The sequence below is a fragment of the Salvelinus alpinus genome, chromosome 5 (assembly GCF_045679555.1).
Source record: "Salvelinus alpinus chromosome 5, SLU_Salpinus.1, whole genome shotgun sequence".
Lineage (NCBI taxonomy): Eukaryota > Metazoa > Chordata > Actinopteri > Salmoniformes > Salmonidae > Salvelinus > Salvelinus alpinus.
In genome coordinates, this window is record NC_092090.1 from 98,307,859 (window position 1) to 98,325,347 (window position 17,489).

Sequence of the window (17,489 nt, forward strand, 5' to 3'; positions counted from 1 at the left end):
ACCTGTGCCCCCAACCTTTAAACTCACACTAAACCTTCTTCCCCATGCCGTTTTGGAGCATTAAGACACAGAATAGCTGTTTCTATCCTATAAATCACCATTTACAGGCGGCGTGGAGATTTTGGGTTCTGCAAGGTCCGGGCTGAGTGTCCATTGTGTTGGTTGAAGGTTGTCTGAACGTTTTGCTGACTGGATCCTTGTGGAGAGGAGGAGGAGCAGCACCGCAACCAGAGTGGTGGAGTCTGTGGGAACGGGAAGAAAGGAGATACATGAAGGGCTTTTCCCTCACACCTTTAAACGCTATCCTTCTAATACCCACACAATTACACTGCTCTAAAGTTCTTAAAGAATCTAATTATCAGAATTCTTAGTAGGGTACTTCCTGATCTGACCGGTGAAAGATAGCACCTGTCCAGACACTTGTCAGATTAGTGATGAGGCTTGACAGTTGCTTTAGATCAGTGGTTAGGCTAGATGGAAGGTTGCTTTATATCATGTTATTTTTAACTAGGCAAGTCAGTTAAGAACAAAGTCTTATTTACAATGACGGCCTACCAGGGAACAGTGGGTTAACTGCCTTGTTCAGGGACAGAACAACAGATTTTTACCTTGTAAGCTCAGGAATTTGATCCAGCAACCTTTCAGTTACTGGACTAACACTCTAACCCACAGGTGTCAAACTCATTCCACGGGGGGCCGAGTGTCTGCGGGTTTTCGCTCCTCCCTTGTACTTGATTGATGAATTAACATCACTAATTAGTTAGGAACTCCCCACACCTGGTTGTCTAGGGCTTTATTGAAAGGAAAAACCAAAAACCTGCAGACACTAGGCCCTCCGTGGAATGAGTTTGACACCCCTGCTCTAACCGCTAGGCTACCTGCCACCCCAAGATCAGTGGTTAGGCTAGATGGAAGGTTGCTTTAAAAAAAAAAAAAATGTAACATTGAAAAGCACAGAACAAACACAGTCAAAAAAGGGGACTAAGTTAATCAGTATGTTTATCCTGGCACAGGAGCTGTTCAAAATGGAGGTGTTGTTCAATATGGAGGAACTGTTCAAAATGGAAGGGCTGTTTAAAATGAAGGAGATGTTCAAAATGGAGGAGCCGTTCAAAATGAAGTAGTTGTTCAAAATGGAGGAGTTGTTCAAAATGGAGGAACTGTTCAAAATGGAGGAGTTGTTCAAAATGGAGGAACTGTTCAAAATGGAGGAGTTGTTCAAAATGGAGGAGTTGTTCAAAATGGAGGAGTTGTTCAAAATGGAGGAGCTGTTCAAAATGGAGGATTTGTTCAAAATGGAGGAGCTGTTCAAAATGGAGGAGCTGTTCAAAATGGAGGATTTGTTCAAAATGGAGGAGCTGTTCAAAATGGAGGAACTGTTCAAAATGGAGGAGCTGTTCAAAATGGAGGAGCTGTTCAAAATGGAGGAGTTGTTCAAAATGGAGGAGCTGTTCAAAATGAAGGAACTGTTCAAAATGGAGGAGCTGTTCAAAATGGAGGAGTTGTTCAAAATGGAGGAGTTGTTCAATATGGAGGAGTTGTTCAATATGGAGGAGTTGTTCAAAATGGAGGAGTTGTTCAATATGGAGGAACTGTTCAAAATGGAGGAGTTGTTCAAAATGGAGGAGTTGTTCAAAATGGAGGAGTTGTTCAATATGGAGGAACTGTTCAAAATGGAAGGGCTGTTTAAAATGAAGGAGCTATTCAAAATGGAGGAGCCGTTCAAAATGGAGGAGCCGTTCAAAATGGAGGAGTTGTTCAAAATGAAGGAGCTATTCAAAATGGAGGAGCTGTTCAAAATGGAGGAGCTGTTCAAAATGGAGGATTTGTTCAAAATGGAGGAGCTGTTCAAAATGGAGGAACTGTTCAAAATGGAGGAGCTGTTCAAAATGGAGGAGCTGTTCAAAATGGAGGAGTTGTTCAAAATGGAGGAGCTGTTCAAAATGAAGGAACTGTTCAAAATGGAGGAGCTGTTCAAAATGGAGGAGTTGTTTAAAATGAAGGAGCTATTCAAAATGGAGGAGCTGTTCAAAATGGAGGAACTGTTCAAAATGGAGGATTTGTTCAAAATGGAGGAACTGTTCAATATGGAGGAGCTGTTCAAAATGGAGGAACTGTTCAAAATGGAGGATTTGTTCAAAATGGAGGAACTGTTCAATATGGAGGAGCTGTTCAAAATGGTGGGAAAGGTCCAAAACTGTTGAAGAGCTGTATCGAGAACAACTGTATCCTAATCCATCTATCCAATACTGCAATTCAGAGACAGAGTACTCTTCTCCCTGCGCCACAAAACACTCACATACGCTACATCACACGACTTTGGGGTTTTCACATACTGGTATATGCTGTGTTGTGTAGATTCAAAGTCATACAGTTAAATTATGTATTGTCTACTGCAGTATATTTCTATAGATAAAGTCATATAGATAAAATACAACATATAACTTTGGCTGGGTCCCTTACAAAAAATGTACCATGGTAGTACAACGACAAAAATACTATGGTACTATAATGGTTGTTGGTTACTACCATGGCAGGAAAATACCATGGTATTTACACCAGTACTATGGTGTTTTCCTGCCATGATAGTGTTAATTGTACTAGCTACCATGGTACACAAATGAACCATGGTAGTACAATGAAAAAACATACCATGGTGTTGTACTAGCAGCATGTAGTGAAACATGAAAGCATAGTAGTTGTTTACAATGTATTATGAGGGTCTGTTTCCCACAGGATGTGGAGGTCCTGGGTAGGTTACACATGTTCTGTGGTTGTGAGGCCGGTTGGATGTACTGACAAATTCTCTAAAATGACGTTGGAGGCGGCTTATGGTAGAGAAATGAACATTAAAATATCTGGCAATAGCTCTGGTGGACATTCCTTCAGTCAGCATGCCAACTCCACACTCCATCAATACTTGAGACATCTGTGGCATTGTGTTGTGTGACAAAAATGGCACATTTCAAAGTTGCCTTTTCACAAGGTGCACCTGTGTAATGATCACGCTGTTTAATCAGCTTCTTGATATTCCACACCTGTCAGGTGGATGGATTATCTTGTCAAAGGAGAAATCATCACTAATAGGGGATGTAACATTTGTGGCATAAACACAAACGTTTTTAGAGAAATAAACTTTTTGGGTGTATGAAACATTTCTGGGATCTTTATTTCAGCTCATGAAACATGTTGTTTTTATATTTTTGTTTCGTGTAAATTCATCAATGTACAGTGCATTCGGAAAATATTGACTTTTCCCACATTTTGTTACGTTACAGCCTTATTCTAAAATGGATTAAATAAAATGTATTTCCTCATCAATCTTCACACAATACTACATAATGACAAAGCAAAACAGGTTTTTAGAAATGTTTGCAAATGTATTGAAAATGAAAAAGCAGAAATACCTTATTTATATAAGAAGGGTCTTGGTCAGGGAGATGACCAAGAACCCGATGGTCACTCTGACAGAGCTCCAGAGTTCCTCTGTGGAGATGGGAGAACCTTCCAGAAGGACAACCATCTCTGCAGTACTCCACCAATCAGGCCTTTATGGTGAGTGGCCAGATGGGAGCTACTCCTCAGTAAAAGGCACATGACAGCTGATTTGGAGTTTGCCAAAAGGCACATAACTGTCACGACTTCAACCGAGGCAGGCTCTCCTTCCCGTTCGGGTGGCGCTCGGCGGTCGTCGTCACCGGCCTACTAGCTGCCACTGACTCTTTTTCCTCCCCCTCCTTATGTGTTTATTTGTATCACCTGGTTTGGGGTAATTGGCAATTAGTGTGGCTTTATTAGCCAGCCAGATTGTATGCTTCTTTGTGCGGGATTGTTCGTCTGTTGCTGTGGATTTCGGGAGTGGGTTTTTGTATTGTGTACTGGGTTTGTCTCCCGTGTTAGCAGACAGGTGTTTATGACACCCAGTAAGTCCGTGTTGGACATTTTGGTTTGCCGGTTAGGCATTAAATATCACCGCATTGAAGCTCTGCTGTTCCTGCGTCTGATTTCACACCCCACCGACACCCAGGTCGTTACAGAATCCCGCACCCATTTAAATGGAGTCAGCAGGAGCAGCAGCCAACCCTCTCCCATCGATGGAGGAACGGGTTCTCCACCACACAACTGTCCTCCATCGGATCGGATCCGCCATGGACCAAATGATGGAGAGAATGGAGCGATGGGAGAGGAGTGGGCTCCTCTCTCCACCTTCGGCTCCCCCCCCCCAGGACTCTTCATCCCCCGGCTCCAGCGCGCTCCGTCTTACGCTCCCGAGGGATTATGATGGAGCAGCGGCAGGTTGTCAGGGGTTCTTACTCCAACTGGAGCTATACCTGGCCACTGTTCGCCCCACTCCCTCGGGAGCGGAGAGGGTGAGTGTCCTCGTCTCCTGCCTAACGGGTCGTGCTCTGGAGTGGGCCAACGCAGTCTGGAATGGCCCGGACTCCGCGAAGGAGCACTACCCGGAGTTTACCCGTCGTTTTCGTGCCGTGTTTGACCACCCCACAGACGGCCGAGCGGCGGGTGAGAGACTATTTCATCTCAGGCAGGAGAAGAGGAGCGCACAGGATTTCGCGCTGGAGTTCCGGACCTTGGCCGCGGGATCAGGGTGGAACGACAGGGCCCTTATTGACCACTACCGGTGTAGTCTCCGGGAGGACGTCCGCAGGGAGCTAGCGTGTCGGGACATCGCGCTTTCTCTAGATGAACTTATTGACATGTCCATCCGACTGGATACTCTGCTGGCTGCCCGCGGGCGTTCGGAGAGGGTCCTGTGCGTTCCACCACCCAGCGCCCCGGCTCCCATCCCGATGGAGTTGGGAGGGGCCGCGCCTAGGGGTACCGGAGGAGGAGGCCCCCCCTGCACCAACTGTGGTCGGAGAGGACACACGTTCGACCGGTGCTGGGGGGGTCTGTCTGGGAGTCGAGATGTCAGGCGGAACGCTTCTCGATCACCCCAGGTGAGTCAGCACCAAACTCACCCAGAACCCCCTGTTGGTCACATGTTTGTCTCAATTTTTTTCCTTTATTTTTTCCCCTCTTCCCAGCATAGGGCACTAGTCGATTCAGGTGCAGCTGGGAACTTTATGGATCGCGGACTCGCCCGTAAGTTGGGCGTTCCGCTTGTGCCGATAGATTCTCCCTTTCCCGTTCACTCCCTAGATAGCCGGCCATTAGGGTCAGGGGTGGTCAGGGAGGTCACAGTTCCCCTGGACATGGTAACGCAGGGGAATCATAGGGAACGTATCAGTCTCTTTATTATTGATTCGCCTGCGTTTCCAGTGGTGCTGGGTGTTCCCTGGTTGGCCCGGCACAATCCCAATATTTCGTGGAGACAGGGGGTTCTCCAGGGGTGGTCAGAGGAGTGTTCTGGAAGGTGTCTGGGAGTTTCCATTGGTGCCACGTCGGTGGAGAGTCCAGACCAGGGTTCCACGGTGCGCATTCCCCCCGAGTATGCCGATTTGGCAATCGCTTTCTGTAAAAAGAAAGCGACGAAATTACCACCACATCGACCGGGTAGGGATTGTGCGATAGATCTCCAGGTTAACGCTGCGCTTCCTAAGAGTCACGTGTACCCTTTGTCCCAAGAGGAGACGTTGGCTATGGAGACATATGTCGCGGAGTCTCTGGGACAGGGGTACATTCGGCCCTCCATCTCACCCGTCTCCTCGAGTTTCTTTTTTGTGAAGAAAAAGGAGGGAGGTTTGCGTCCGTGTATTGATTATAGAGGTCTAAATGCCATCACAGTGGGGTTTAGTTACCCACTACCTCTCATCGCTTCGGCGGTGGAATCATTTCACGGAGCGCAGTTCTTTACAAAACTGGACCTCAGGAGCGCGTACAGTCTGGTGCGTATTCGGAAAGGAGATGAGTGGAAAACCGCATTTAGTACCACATCGGGCCACTATGAGTACTGCGTCATGCCGTATGGGTTAAAGAATGCTCCAGCCGTTTTCCAATCCTTTGTAGACGACATTCTCAGGGACCTGCACGTGCAGGGGGTAGTTGTGTATATCGATGACATTCTGATCTACTCAACTACTCACGCCGCGCATGTATCTCTGGTGCGCAAAGTGCTTGGCAGACTGCTGGAGCATGACCTATACGTCAAGGCTGAGAAGTGTGTGTTCTCCAAACAAGCCGTCTCCTTCCTGGGTTATCGCATTTCCACCTCGGGGGTGGTGGTGGAGAGTGACCGCATAAAGGCCGTGCGTAATTGGCCGACTCCAACCACGGTGAAGGAGGTGCAGCGGTTTTTGGGTTTTGCCAACTACTACCGGAGATTTATCCGGGGTTTTGGCCAGGTGGCGGCTCCCATTACCTCACTGCTAAAGGGGGGCCCGGTGCGGTTGCGGTGGTCGGCGGCGGCGGACGGAGCTTTCAACAGGTTGAAGGCTCTGTTCACGGATGCTCCCGTGTTGGCGCATCCGGATCCCTCTTTGGCATTCATAGTGGAGGTGGATGCGTCCGAGGCTGGGGTGGGTGCCGTGCTATCACAGCGCTCGGGTACGCCACCAAAACTCCGCCCCTGCGCTTTCTTCTCTAGTAAGCTCAGTGCAGCGGAGCGTAACTATGATGTGGGGGATCGGGAGTTGTTAGCGGTGGTCAGGGCTCTGAAGGTGTGGAGACACTGGCTTGAGGGGACTAAGCACCCTTTTCTCATCTGGACCGACCACCAGAATCTGGAGTATATTCGGGCAGCTCGGAGACTGAACCCGCGTCAGGCAAGGTGGGCCATGTTTTTCACCCGGTTTCGGTACACGTTGTCCTATAGACCAGGCTCCCAAAACGTAAAGGCTGACGCATTGTCCCGCCTTTACGACACGGAGGATAGGACCACCGAACCCACTCCCATCATCCCCGCCTCGAGGCTGATAGCGCCAGTGGTATGGGAGGTGGACTCGGACATCGAGCGGGCGCTACGGGCGGAACCCGCGCCTCCTCAGTGTCCGGCGGGCCGTAAGTACGTACCGCTTGGTGTTCGGGACCGACTGATTCGGTGGGCTCATGTCCTACCCTCCTCGGGTCACCCTGGGGTGACGAGGACAGTGGGGAGCCTTCGGGGGAGGTATTGGTGGCCTACCTTAGCTCGGGACGTTAGGGTTTATGTCTCCTCCTGTTCGGTATGCGCTCAGAGTAAGGCTCCTAGGCACCTTCCTAGAGGGAAGTTGCAACCCCTCCCCGTTCCACAACGACCATGGTCTCATCTGTCCGTAGACTTCCTGACAGATCTCCCCCCTTCTCAGGGAAACACTACGGTTCTGGTCATTGTGGATCGGTTTTCTAAGTCCTGCCGTCTCCTCCCGTTGCCCGGTATCCCTACTGCCCTACAGACTGCGGAGGCCTTATTCACTCACGTCTTCCGGCACTACGGGGTGCCGGAAGACATCGTTTCTGATCGGGGCCCCCAATTCACGTCCCGAGTATGGAGGGCGTTCATGGAGCGTCTGGGGGTCACGGTCAGCTTGACTTCCGGTTTTCACCCCGAGAGTAATGGGCAGGTGGAAAGAGTGAACCAGGAGGTGGGTAGGTTTCTGCGGTCGTATTGCCAGGACCGGCCAGGGGAGTGGGCGAGATACATTCCCTGGGCCGAGATGGCCCAGAACTCCCTACGCCACTCCTCTACTAATGTGTCCCCCTTTCAGTGTGTGTTGGGGTACCAGCCGGTCCTGGCACCATGGCATCCGAGCCAGACCGAGGCTCCTGCGGTGGAGGAGTGGGTACAGCGCTCCAAAGAGACCTGGAGGGCCGTCCAGGAGTCCCTCCAACAAGCTACTACTAGGCAGAAGAGGAGCGCTGACCGCCACCGCAGTGAGGCCCCCGTGTTTGTACCGGGGGAAAGGGTCTGGCTCTCGACCCGAAACCTACCCCTCCGCTTGCCCTGCCGGAAGCTGAGGCCGCAGTGTGTAGGGCCCTTCAAAGTCCTGAGGAGAATAAACGAGGTGTGTTATCGATTAAAACTCCCTTCCTATTATCGTATTAACCCCTCGTTTCATGTGTCTCTCCTCAGGCCGGTGGTAGCTGGTCCCCTGCAGGACGGTGAGGTGCTGGAGGTCCCTCCCCCCCCTTTAGACATCGAGGGGTCCCCGGCGTATACGATACGGGCCATTCTGAACTCAAGACGCCGGGTGAGGGGCCTGCAGTACCTCGTAGACTGGGAGGGGTACGGTCCGGAGGAGAGGTGCTGGGTACCGGTGGAGGACATTTTGGATCCATCTATGTTAAGGGATTTCCATCGCCTCCATCCGGATCGCCCTGCGCCTCGTCCTCCGGGTCGACCTCGAGGCCGGTGTCGGCGCGCTGCGGGAGCCACGCGTCAGAGGGGGGGTACTGTCACGACTTCAACCGAGGCAGGCTCTCCTTCCCGTTCGGGTGGCGCTCGGCGGTCGTCGTCACCGGCCTACTAGCTGCCACTGACTCTTTTTCCTCCCCCTCCTTATGTGTTTATTTGTATCACCTGGTTTGGGGTAATTGGCAATTAGTGTGGCTTTATTAGCCAGCCAGATTGTATGCTTCTTTGTGCGGGATTGTTCGTCTGTTGCTGTGGATTTCGGGAGTGGGTTTTTGTATTGTGTACTGGGTTTGTCTCCCGTGTTAGCAGACAGGTGTTTATGACACCCAGTAAGTCCGTGTTGGACATTTTGGTTTGCCGGTTAGGCATTAAATATCACCGCATTGAAGCTCTGCTGTTCCTGCGTCTGATTTCACACCCCACCGACACCCAGGTCGTTACAATAACGGACTCAGACCATGAGAAACAAGAGTCTCTGGTCTGATGAAACCAAGATTTGGCCTGAATGCCAAGCGTCACATCTGGAGGAAACCTGGCACCATCTCTACGGTAAAGCATGGTGGTGGCAGCATCATTCTGTGGAGATGTTTTTCAGCGGAAGGGACTGGGAGACTAGTCAGGATCGAGGGAAAGATGAACGAGCAAATTACAGATAGATCCTTGATGATAACCTGCTCCAGAGCGCTCAGGACCTCAGACTGGGGCTAAGGTTCGCCTGCCAACAGGACAACGACCCTAAGCACACAGTCAAGACAACGCAGGAGTGGCTTAGGGACAAGTCTCTGAATGTCTTTGAGTGGCTTAGCTAGAGCCAGAGCCCGGAAGATCTGCAGAGAAGAATGGGAGAAACTCCCCAAATACAGGTGTGCAAAGCTTGTAGCGTCATACCCAAGAAGACTCAAGGCTGTAATTGCTGCCAAAGGTGCTTCAACAAAGTACTGAGTAAAGCGTCTGAATACTTATGTAAATGTGATATTTCAGTTAAAAAAATTGTAATACATTTGCAAAAATTTCTAAAGACATATTTTTGCTTTGTCATTATGGCGCATTGTGTGTAGATTGATGAGGGGACATTTAAAAAAATCCATTTTAGAATAAGGCTGTAACGTAACAAAATGTGGGTAAAGTCAAGGGGTCTGAATACTTTTCTGAATGCCACTGTAATACCAATCAACCTCTTCTGACATTGAGGGGTTTATTTATGTAATGCATTATACTGCCATTGTGCCATTTATCATAATTGTGCGCTACCATGGTAGAATGTATAATGCAGGTTAAAACAATGGTGTTTCGGCCTCCCGAGTGGCGCAGTGGTCTAATGCACTGAACTTCTTGCGGATCAGTGGAACCCTAGTGTCCCATTTCGACATCTTCCGGTGAAATTGCAGAGCGCCAAATTCAAATTAAATTACTATAAATATTAAAAACTTTCATGAAATCACAAGTGCAATACATCAAAATAAAGCTTAACTTGTTGTTAATCCAGCCGCCGTGTCAGATTTCAAAAAGGCTTTACGGCGAAAGCAAACCATGCGATTATCTGAGGACAGCGTCCAGCACACAAATGCATAACAAATAATTTTCAACCAGGGAGTTGCGACATGAAAGTCAGAAATAGCGATATAATATATGCCTTAACTTTGAAGATCTTCTTCTGTTGGCACTCCAAAAGGTCCCAGTTACATTACAAATGGTCCTTTTGTTCGATAATGTCCTTCTTTATATCCATAAAAACTCAGTTTAGCTGGCACAATAATCCACTCGGTTTCACTCCTTCAAAATGAATCCCAAACGTTACCAATAAACTTATCCAAACAAGTCAATCAACATTTATAATCAAACCTTAGGTACCATAATACGCAAATAAACGATCAAATATAAGACGGAGAATAGTATGTTCATTACCGGAGATAAATAACAAAGAACGTGCTTTCCTCCACGCGCATTGGAAACACTACAGCCAAAACTTCTCCCTCATTTTCCAAAAATACAGCCTGAAACTCTTTCTAAAGACTGTTGACATCTAGTGGGAGTCCCAGGAACTGCAATCGGGGAGGATTTCGCCTCATAATAAACATGACAGCCATTGAACTCAGTGGTAGGATGATTTGTTTTGGGGGGGGGGGGGGGGGGGGGTTTGTCCTCGAGGTTTCGCCTGCCATTTCAGTTCTGTTATACTCACAGACATTATTTTAACAGTTTTAGAAACTGGAGTGTTTTCAATCCAACTCTACTAATTATATACATATCCTAGCTTCTGGGCCTGAGTAGCAGGCAGTTTACTTTGGGCACGCTTTTCATCCGGCCGTCAAAATACCGCCCCCTAGCCCAAAGAGGCTAATGCACTGCATTGCAGTGCTATCTGTGCCACTAGAGATCCTGGTTCAAGTCCAGGCTTTGTCGCAGCCGGTCGTGACCGGGTGAGCCATGGGGTGGTGCACAATTGGCCCAGCGTCGTCCGGGTTAGGGGAGGGTTTGGCCAGCAGGGATGTTCCTGTCCCATCGTGCACTAGCGACTCCTGTGGCGGGTCGGTCGCAATGCACGCTGACACGGTCGCCAGGTGTACGTACGGTGTTTCCTCAGACACATTGGAGCGGCTGGCTTCCGGGTTAAGCAGGTGTTGTGTCAAGAAGCAGGGCGCCTTGGCTGGGTTGTGTTTCGGAGGATGCGTGGCTCTCAACCTTTCGCCTCTCCCGAATCCGTACGGGAGTTGCAGCGATGGGACAGGACGGTCACTACCAATTGGATACCACGAAATCGTGGAGAAAAATGTGTAAAAATAAAAACACAACAAAAAAGGGTATTTCCATGATCCACATCTACCATGGTATAAATCAGGCAATACCATGGTGTTATTTAGCTGCAATGGTAGTAACATAGTAGTAACATCATACTTCAAGGCTAAAACCATCATACATTTCCATGATTCAGATTTATACCATGTTATGAATGAACATACCATAGTAGCACCATGGTATGAACATTGTTGATCTAGACCAGCACTAATGAATGGTTTGTTGGCTGAGTAGTTTAGTCAGGTGTGTTAATGGATAGGGGACAAAGGTAACACGTTACTTGACACGCAGCGTCATCAGTTGTAAACTTTTGTAAAAATACTTTAAAGTACCTCAGACTCACTAAACACAAATACTTTGTAAATTATGTTTGAGTGTTGGAGTGTGCCCATGGTTGTTAAAAAATAATAATAATTAGGAAATCGTGCTGTCTGGTTTGCTTAATATAAGGAATTTGATGTATAGCATTTACTTATGACAATTGAGTACTTTTTCCACCACTGTAACTTAAAGTACATTTAAAACCAGATACTTTTAGACTTTTACTCAAGTAGTATTTTACTGGGTGACTTTCACTTTTACTTGAGTCATTTTCTATTAAAAGGTATCTTTACTTTTACTCAAGTATGACAATTGAGTACTTTTCCCACCTTTTGAGTGTCGTAACACGTTTATGACAAGGTCATAACCATGTCATAACAGCTGACCTAACTTGTCATAACTCTGTCATGACCCATATATTTACACCTGTTGTGACATATAGTGTGTTATGTTAAGGCTGGCTAGGACCTACATAAGCGTGCCAAATCCCACAAAACACACTACACAAGGCAAAACATTCCTTTACACCGTAGCCTGGGTGTCAACAGTATGTTTATGTTATATATATATATATATATATATATATATATATATATATATATATATATATATATATACATATTTGTTTGAATTGACCATGTACAATTATAATTTTAATTGTGCACACATTGATGTCAGACATGCACCTACCCCCAATGCTCTGTTTGCTGAACACTGATATAAGGACATGTATAGTACGTGATTGGCCTATCTGGCCTTGTATGATTATGATGTCATAATGCTTCTTGACAGTGTCATAATGCTTCTTGACAGTGTCATAATGCTTCTTGACAGTGTCATAATGCTTCTCGACAGTGTCATACATAATGCTTCTCGACAGTGTCATAATGCTTCTTGACAGTGTCATAGTGCTTCTTGACAGTGTCATAATGCTTCTCGACAGCGTCATAATGCTTCTCGACAGTGTCATAATGCTTCTCGACAGTGTCATAATGCTTCTCGACAGTGTCATAATGCTTCTCGACAGTGTCATAATATTTCTCGACAGTGTCATAATGCTTCTCGACAGTGTCATAATACTTCTCGACAATGTCATAATGCTTCTCGACAGTGTCATAATGCTTCTTGACAGTGTCATAATGCTTCTAGACAGTGTCATAGTGATTCTCGACAGTGTCATAATGCTTAAAAAAAAAACACGACCGTAAAGAATTCACAACGACAAGAACAACAAATGATTTAAGAAACAAACTTTCAAATGAAAGGAAACTTCTTGGCAGGGAAAAAACACATTTGAATAAATGTGGGGTTTGACACTCTTATGTAGGTGTCCATAACGAGCCATAAAATAATGCAATATATGTCTCAACAGGTGTAAATATATGGGTCATGACAGTGTTATGATCATATTATGACAGGTTATGTCAGCTGTTATGACATATTGTGACATTACCAAATTATGTGTTAGGACCGCAAAGACACACACACACAGACACACACAGACACACACAGTTGCAGGATACTCACCCCTCACAGTCTGTGTTGGTCCTGACATCTTGTGGTTTATCTAAGCGTGCGTGTGTTGTAGCCGTCCAGTGAACTCTAGTTAGTCTAAGAACGGTCTTCTCTTCAGGCGTGTGGATTACAGTGAACGTTCAGGACGCAGCTTTATACCCTTTCTACACATCCCTGTCACAACTTGTACAACAAATGGCAGAACCAGAATTCTGGGGTAAAGAGTATCTCCTTTCCCCAAATGGCTTGCTCGGCTGCTTCTTCCGTATCACTTCCTGTCCCATTGCCCTTGGTTACCTGCATGCAGAGGCCTCTCCTCTTGGGCAGGTATTCAACAGGTATGCAGCCCCAGGAGGTAGGAGATGACACGCTATAATAAAAGCATTTCTTTGGAAGTGCAAGCACACACACACACTTACACACAGACACACACACACACACACAGACACACACACTTACACACAGACACACACACACACACACACAGACACACAGATGAAATGTGTGTGTTGTCAGCCCACACAGGTCAAACATCATCTGGAGCTTACAGCACTTAAAGAAGCGTGTCTCACTCTCTCTCTCCTCTCTTTCTCTCTGTCTCCATCTTTCTCTCTCTCTCCTCTCTTTCACTCTCTCTCTCCTCTCTTTCTCTCTGTCTCCCTCTTTCTCTCTCACTCTCTCTCCTCTCTTTCTCTCTCTCTCCTCTCTTTCTCTCTCTCTGTCTCCCTCTCTCTTTCTCTCTCTCCGTCTCCCTCTTTCTCTGATTCTCCGACCCCTGACTCCTCTCTACCCCTGACTCCTCTCTACCCCTGACTCTCTCTCTACCCCTGACTCTTTCTCTACCCCTGACTCTCTCTCTACCCCTGACTCCTCTCTACCCTGACTCTCTCTCTACCCCTGACTCTTTCTCTACCCCTGACTCTCTCTCTACCCCTGACTCTCTCTCTACCCCTGACTCCTCTCTACCCCTGACTCTCTCTCTACCCCTGACTCTCTCTACCCCTGACTCCTCTCTACCCCTGACTCCTCTCTACCCCTGACTCCTCTCTACCCCTGACTCCTCTCTACCCCTGACTCTTTCTCTACCCCTGACTCTTTCTCTACCCCTGACTCTCTCTACCCCTGACTCTCTCTACCCCTGACTCTCTCTACCCCCGACTCCTCTCTACCCCTGACTCTTTCTCTACCCCTGACTCTTTCTCTACCCCTGACTCTTTCTCTACCCCTGACTCTTTCTCTACCCCTGACTCTTTCTCTACCCCTGACTCCTCTCTCTCCCTGACTCTCTCTACCCCTGACTCCTCTCTACCCCTGACTCTTTCTCTACCTCTGACTCTTTCTCTACCCCTGACTCTTTCTCTCTCCCTGACTCCTCTCTACCCCTGACTCCTCTCTACCCCTGACTCCTCTCTACCCTGACTCTCTCTACCCCTGACTCTTTCTCTACCCCTGACTCTCTCTCTACCCCTGACTCTTTCTCTACCCCTGACTCTTTCTCTACCCCTGACTCTTTCTCTACCCCTGACTCTTTCTCTACCCCTGACTCTTTCTCTACCCCTGACTCTTTCTCTTTCCCTGACTCTTTCTCTCTCCCTGACTCCTCTCTACCCCTGACTCTCTCTCTACCCCTGACTCTCTCTCTACCCCTGACTCTCTCTACCCCTGACTCTTTCTCTACCCCTGACTCTTTCTCTACCCCTGACTCCTCTCTACCCCTGACTCTTTCTCTACCCCTGACTCTTCCTCTTTCCCTGACTCTTTCTCTCTCCCTGACTCTCTCTACCCCTGACTCTTTCTCTCTCCCTGACTCTCTCTACCCCTGACTCTTTCTCTACCCCTGACTCTTTCTCTACCCCTGACTCTTTCTCTCTCCCTGACTCTCTCTACCCCTGACTCTCTCTACCCCTGACTCTCTCTACCCCTGACTCTTTCTCTCTCCCTGACTCTCTCTACCCCTGACTCCTCTCTCTCCCTGACTCCTCTCTACCCCTGACTCTCTCTACCCCTGACTCCTCTCTACCCCTGACTCTCTCTACCCCTGACTCTTTCTCTACCCCTGACTCTCTCTACCCCTGACTCTTTCTCTATCCCTGACTCTCTCTCTACCCCTGACTCTTTCTCTACCCCTGACTCTTTCTCTACCCGTGACTCTTTCTCTACCCCTGACTCTTTCTCTACCCCTGACTCTTTCTCTACCCCTGACTCTTTCTCTACCCCTGACTCTCTCTACCCCTGACTCTCTCTACCCCTGACTCTTTCTCTACCCATGACTCTCTCTACCCCTGACTCTCTCTACCCCTGACTCTCTCTACCCCTGACTCTTCTCTACCCCTGACTCTTTCTCTCTCCCTGACTCTTCTCTACCCCTGACTCTCTCTACCCCTGACTCTCTCTCTACCCCTGACTCTCTCTCTACCCCTGACTCTTCTCTACCCCTGACTCTTTCTCTCTCCCTGACTCTTCTCTACCCCTGACTCTCTCTACCCCTGACTCTCTCTACCCCTGACTCTTTCTCTACCCCTGACTCCTCTCTACCTCTGACTCTCTCTACCCCTGACTCTTTCTCTACCCCTGACTCTCTCTACCCCTGACTCTCTCTCTACCCCTGACTCTCTCTACCCCTGACTCTCTCTACCCCTGACTCTTTCTCTACCCCTGACTCTCTCTCTACCCCTGACTCTCTCTCTACCCCTGACTCTCTACCCCTGACTCCTCTCTACCCCTGACTCCTCTCTACCCCTGACTCTCTCTCTACCCCTGACTCTCTCTACCCCTGACTCCTCTCTACTCCTGACTCTTTCTCTACCCCTGACTCTCTCTACCCCTGACTCGTCTCTACCCCTGACTCTTTCTCTCTCCCTGACTCTCTCTACCCCCGACTCTCTCTCTACACCTGACTCTTTCTCTACCCCTGACTCTCTCTCTACCCCTGACTCTCTCTACCCCTGACTCCTCTCTACCCCTGACTCTCTCTACCCCTGACTCTCTCTACCTCTGACTCTCTCTACCCCTGACTCTCTCTACCCCTGACTCTTTCTCTACCCCTGACTCTTTCTCTCCCCCTGACTCTTTCTCTCTCCCTGACTCTCTCTACCCCTGACTCTCTCTACCCCTGACTCTCTCTACCCCTGACTCTCTCTCTACCCCTGACTCCTCTCTACCCCTGACTCCTCTCTACCCCTGACTCTCTCTACCCCTGACTCCTCTCTACCCCTGACTCTCTCTCTACCCCTGACTCTCTCTACCCCTGACTCTCTCTCTACCCCTGACTCTTTCTCTACCCCTGACTCTCTCTACCCCTGACTCTCTCTACCCCTGACTCTTCTCTACCCCTGACTCTTTCTCTCTCCCTGACTCTTTCTCTCTCCCTGACTCTTCTCTACCCCTGACTCTTTCTCTCTCCCTGACTCTCTCTACCCCTGACTCTCTCTACCCCTGACTCTTTCTCTACCCCTGACTCTTTCTCTACCCCTGACTCTTTCTCTACCCCTGCCTCTTTCTCTCTCCCTGACTCTCTCTACCCCTGACTCTCTCTCTACCCCTGACTCTTTCTCTACCCCTGACTCTTCTCTACCCCTGACTCTCTCTTTACCCCTGACTCTTTCTCTACCCCTGACTCTTTCTCTCTCCCTGACTCCTCTCTACCCCTGACTCTCTCTCTACCCCTGACTCTTTCTCTCCCTGACTCTCTCTCTACCCCTGACTCCTCTCTACCCCTGACTCCTCTCTACCCCTGACTCTCTCTACCCCTGACTCTTTCTCTACCCCTGACTCTTTCTCTACCCCTGACTCTTTCTCTACCCCTGCCTCTCTCTCTACCCCTGACTCTCTCTCTACCCCTGACTCTCTCTACCCCTGACTCCTCTCTACCCCTGACTCCTCTCTACCCCTGACTCTTTCTCTACCCCTGACTCTCTCTACCCCTGACTCTTCTCTACCCCTGACTCTTCTCTCTCCCTGACTCTCTCTACCCCTGACTCTCTCTCTACCCCTGACTCTCTCTCTACCCCTGACTCTCTCTACCCCTGACTCTCTCTACCCCTGACTCTTTCTCTACCCCTGACTCTCTCTCTACCCCTGACTCCTCTCTACCCCTGACTCTCTCTACCCCTGACTCTTTCTTTACCCCTGACTCTCTCTACCCCTGACTCTCTCTACCCCTGACTCCTCTCTACCCCTGACTCCTCTCTACCCCTGACTCTCTCTACCCCTGACTCTCTCTACCCCTGACTCCTCTCTACCCCTGACTCCTCTCTACCCCTGACTCCTCTCTACCCCTGACTCTCTCTACCCCTGACTCTCTCTACCCCTGACTCTTTCTCTACCCCTGACTCTTTCTCTACCCCTGACTCTTTCTCTACCCCTGACTCTCTCTACCCCTGACTCTCTCTACCCCTGACTCTTCTCTACCCCTGACTCTTTCTCTCTCCCTGACTCTTTCTCTCTCCCTGACTCTTCTCTACCCCTGACTCTTTCTCTCTCCCTGACTCTCTCTACCCCTGACTCTCTCTACCCCTGACTCTCTCTCTACCCCTGACTCTCTCTACCCCTGACTCTTTCTCTACCC

The 17,489-nt window shown here is 48.7% G+C and overlaps 1 protein-coding gene across 2 annotated transcripts in view; it reads right to left on the reverse strand.

Annotated features, from left to right (window-relative positions):
• The window catches only part of LOC139577329 (epigen-like), a 56,368-nt gene that overhangs the window by 6,908 nt on the left and 31,971 nt on the right, over positions 1 to 17,489 (reverse strand). The window contains exons 1-2 of one of the 2 annotated variants that reach the window (XM_071404360.1): positions 12,935 to 13,203; positions 99 to 242 (exon numbers count right to left, since the gene is read on the reverse strand). In XM_071404360.1, the coding sequence (XP_071260461.1) occupies positions 99 to 242; positions 12,935 to 12,962 (172 nt within the window). In that variant the 5' untranslated portion in view covers positions 12,963 to 13,203. Of the gene's footprint in view, positions 1 to 98; positions 243 to 12,934; positions 13,204 to 17,489 lie in introns of those variants that run through there. The other variant, XM_071404359.1, reaches the window with a different exon arrangement.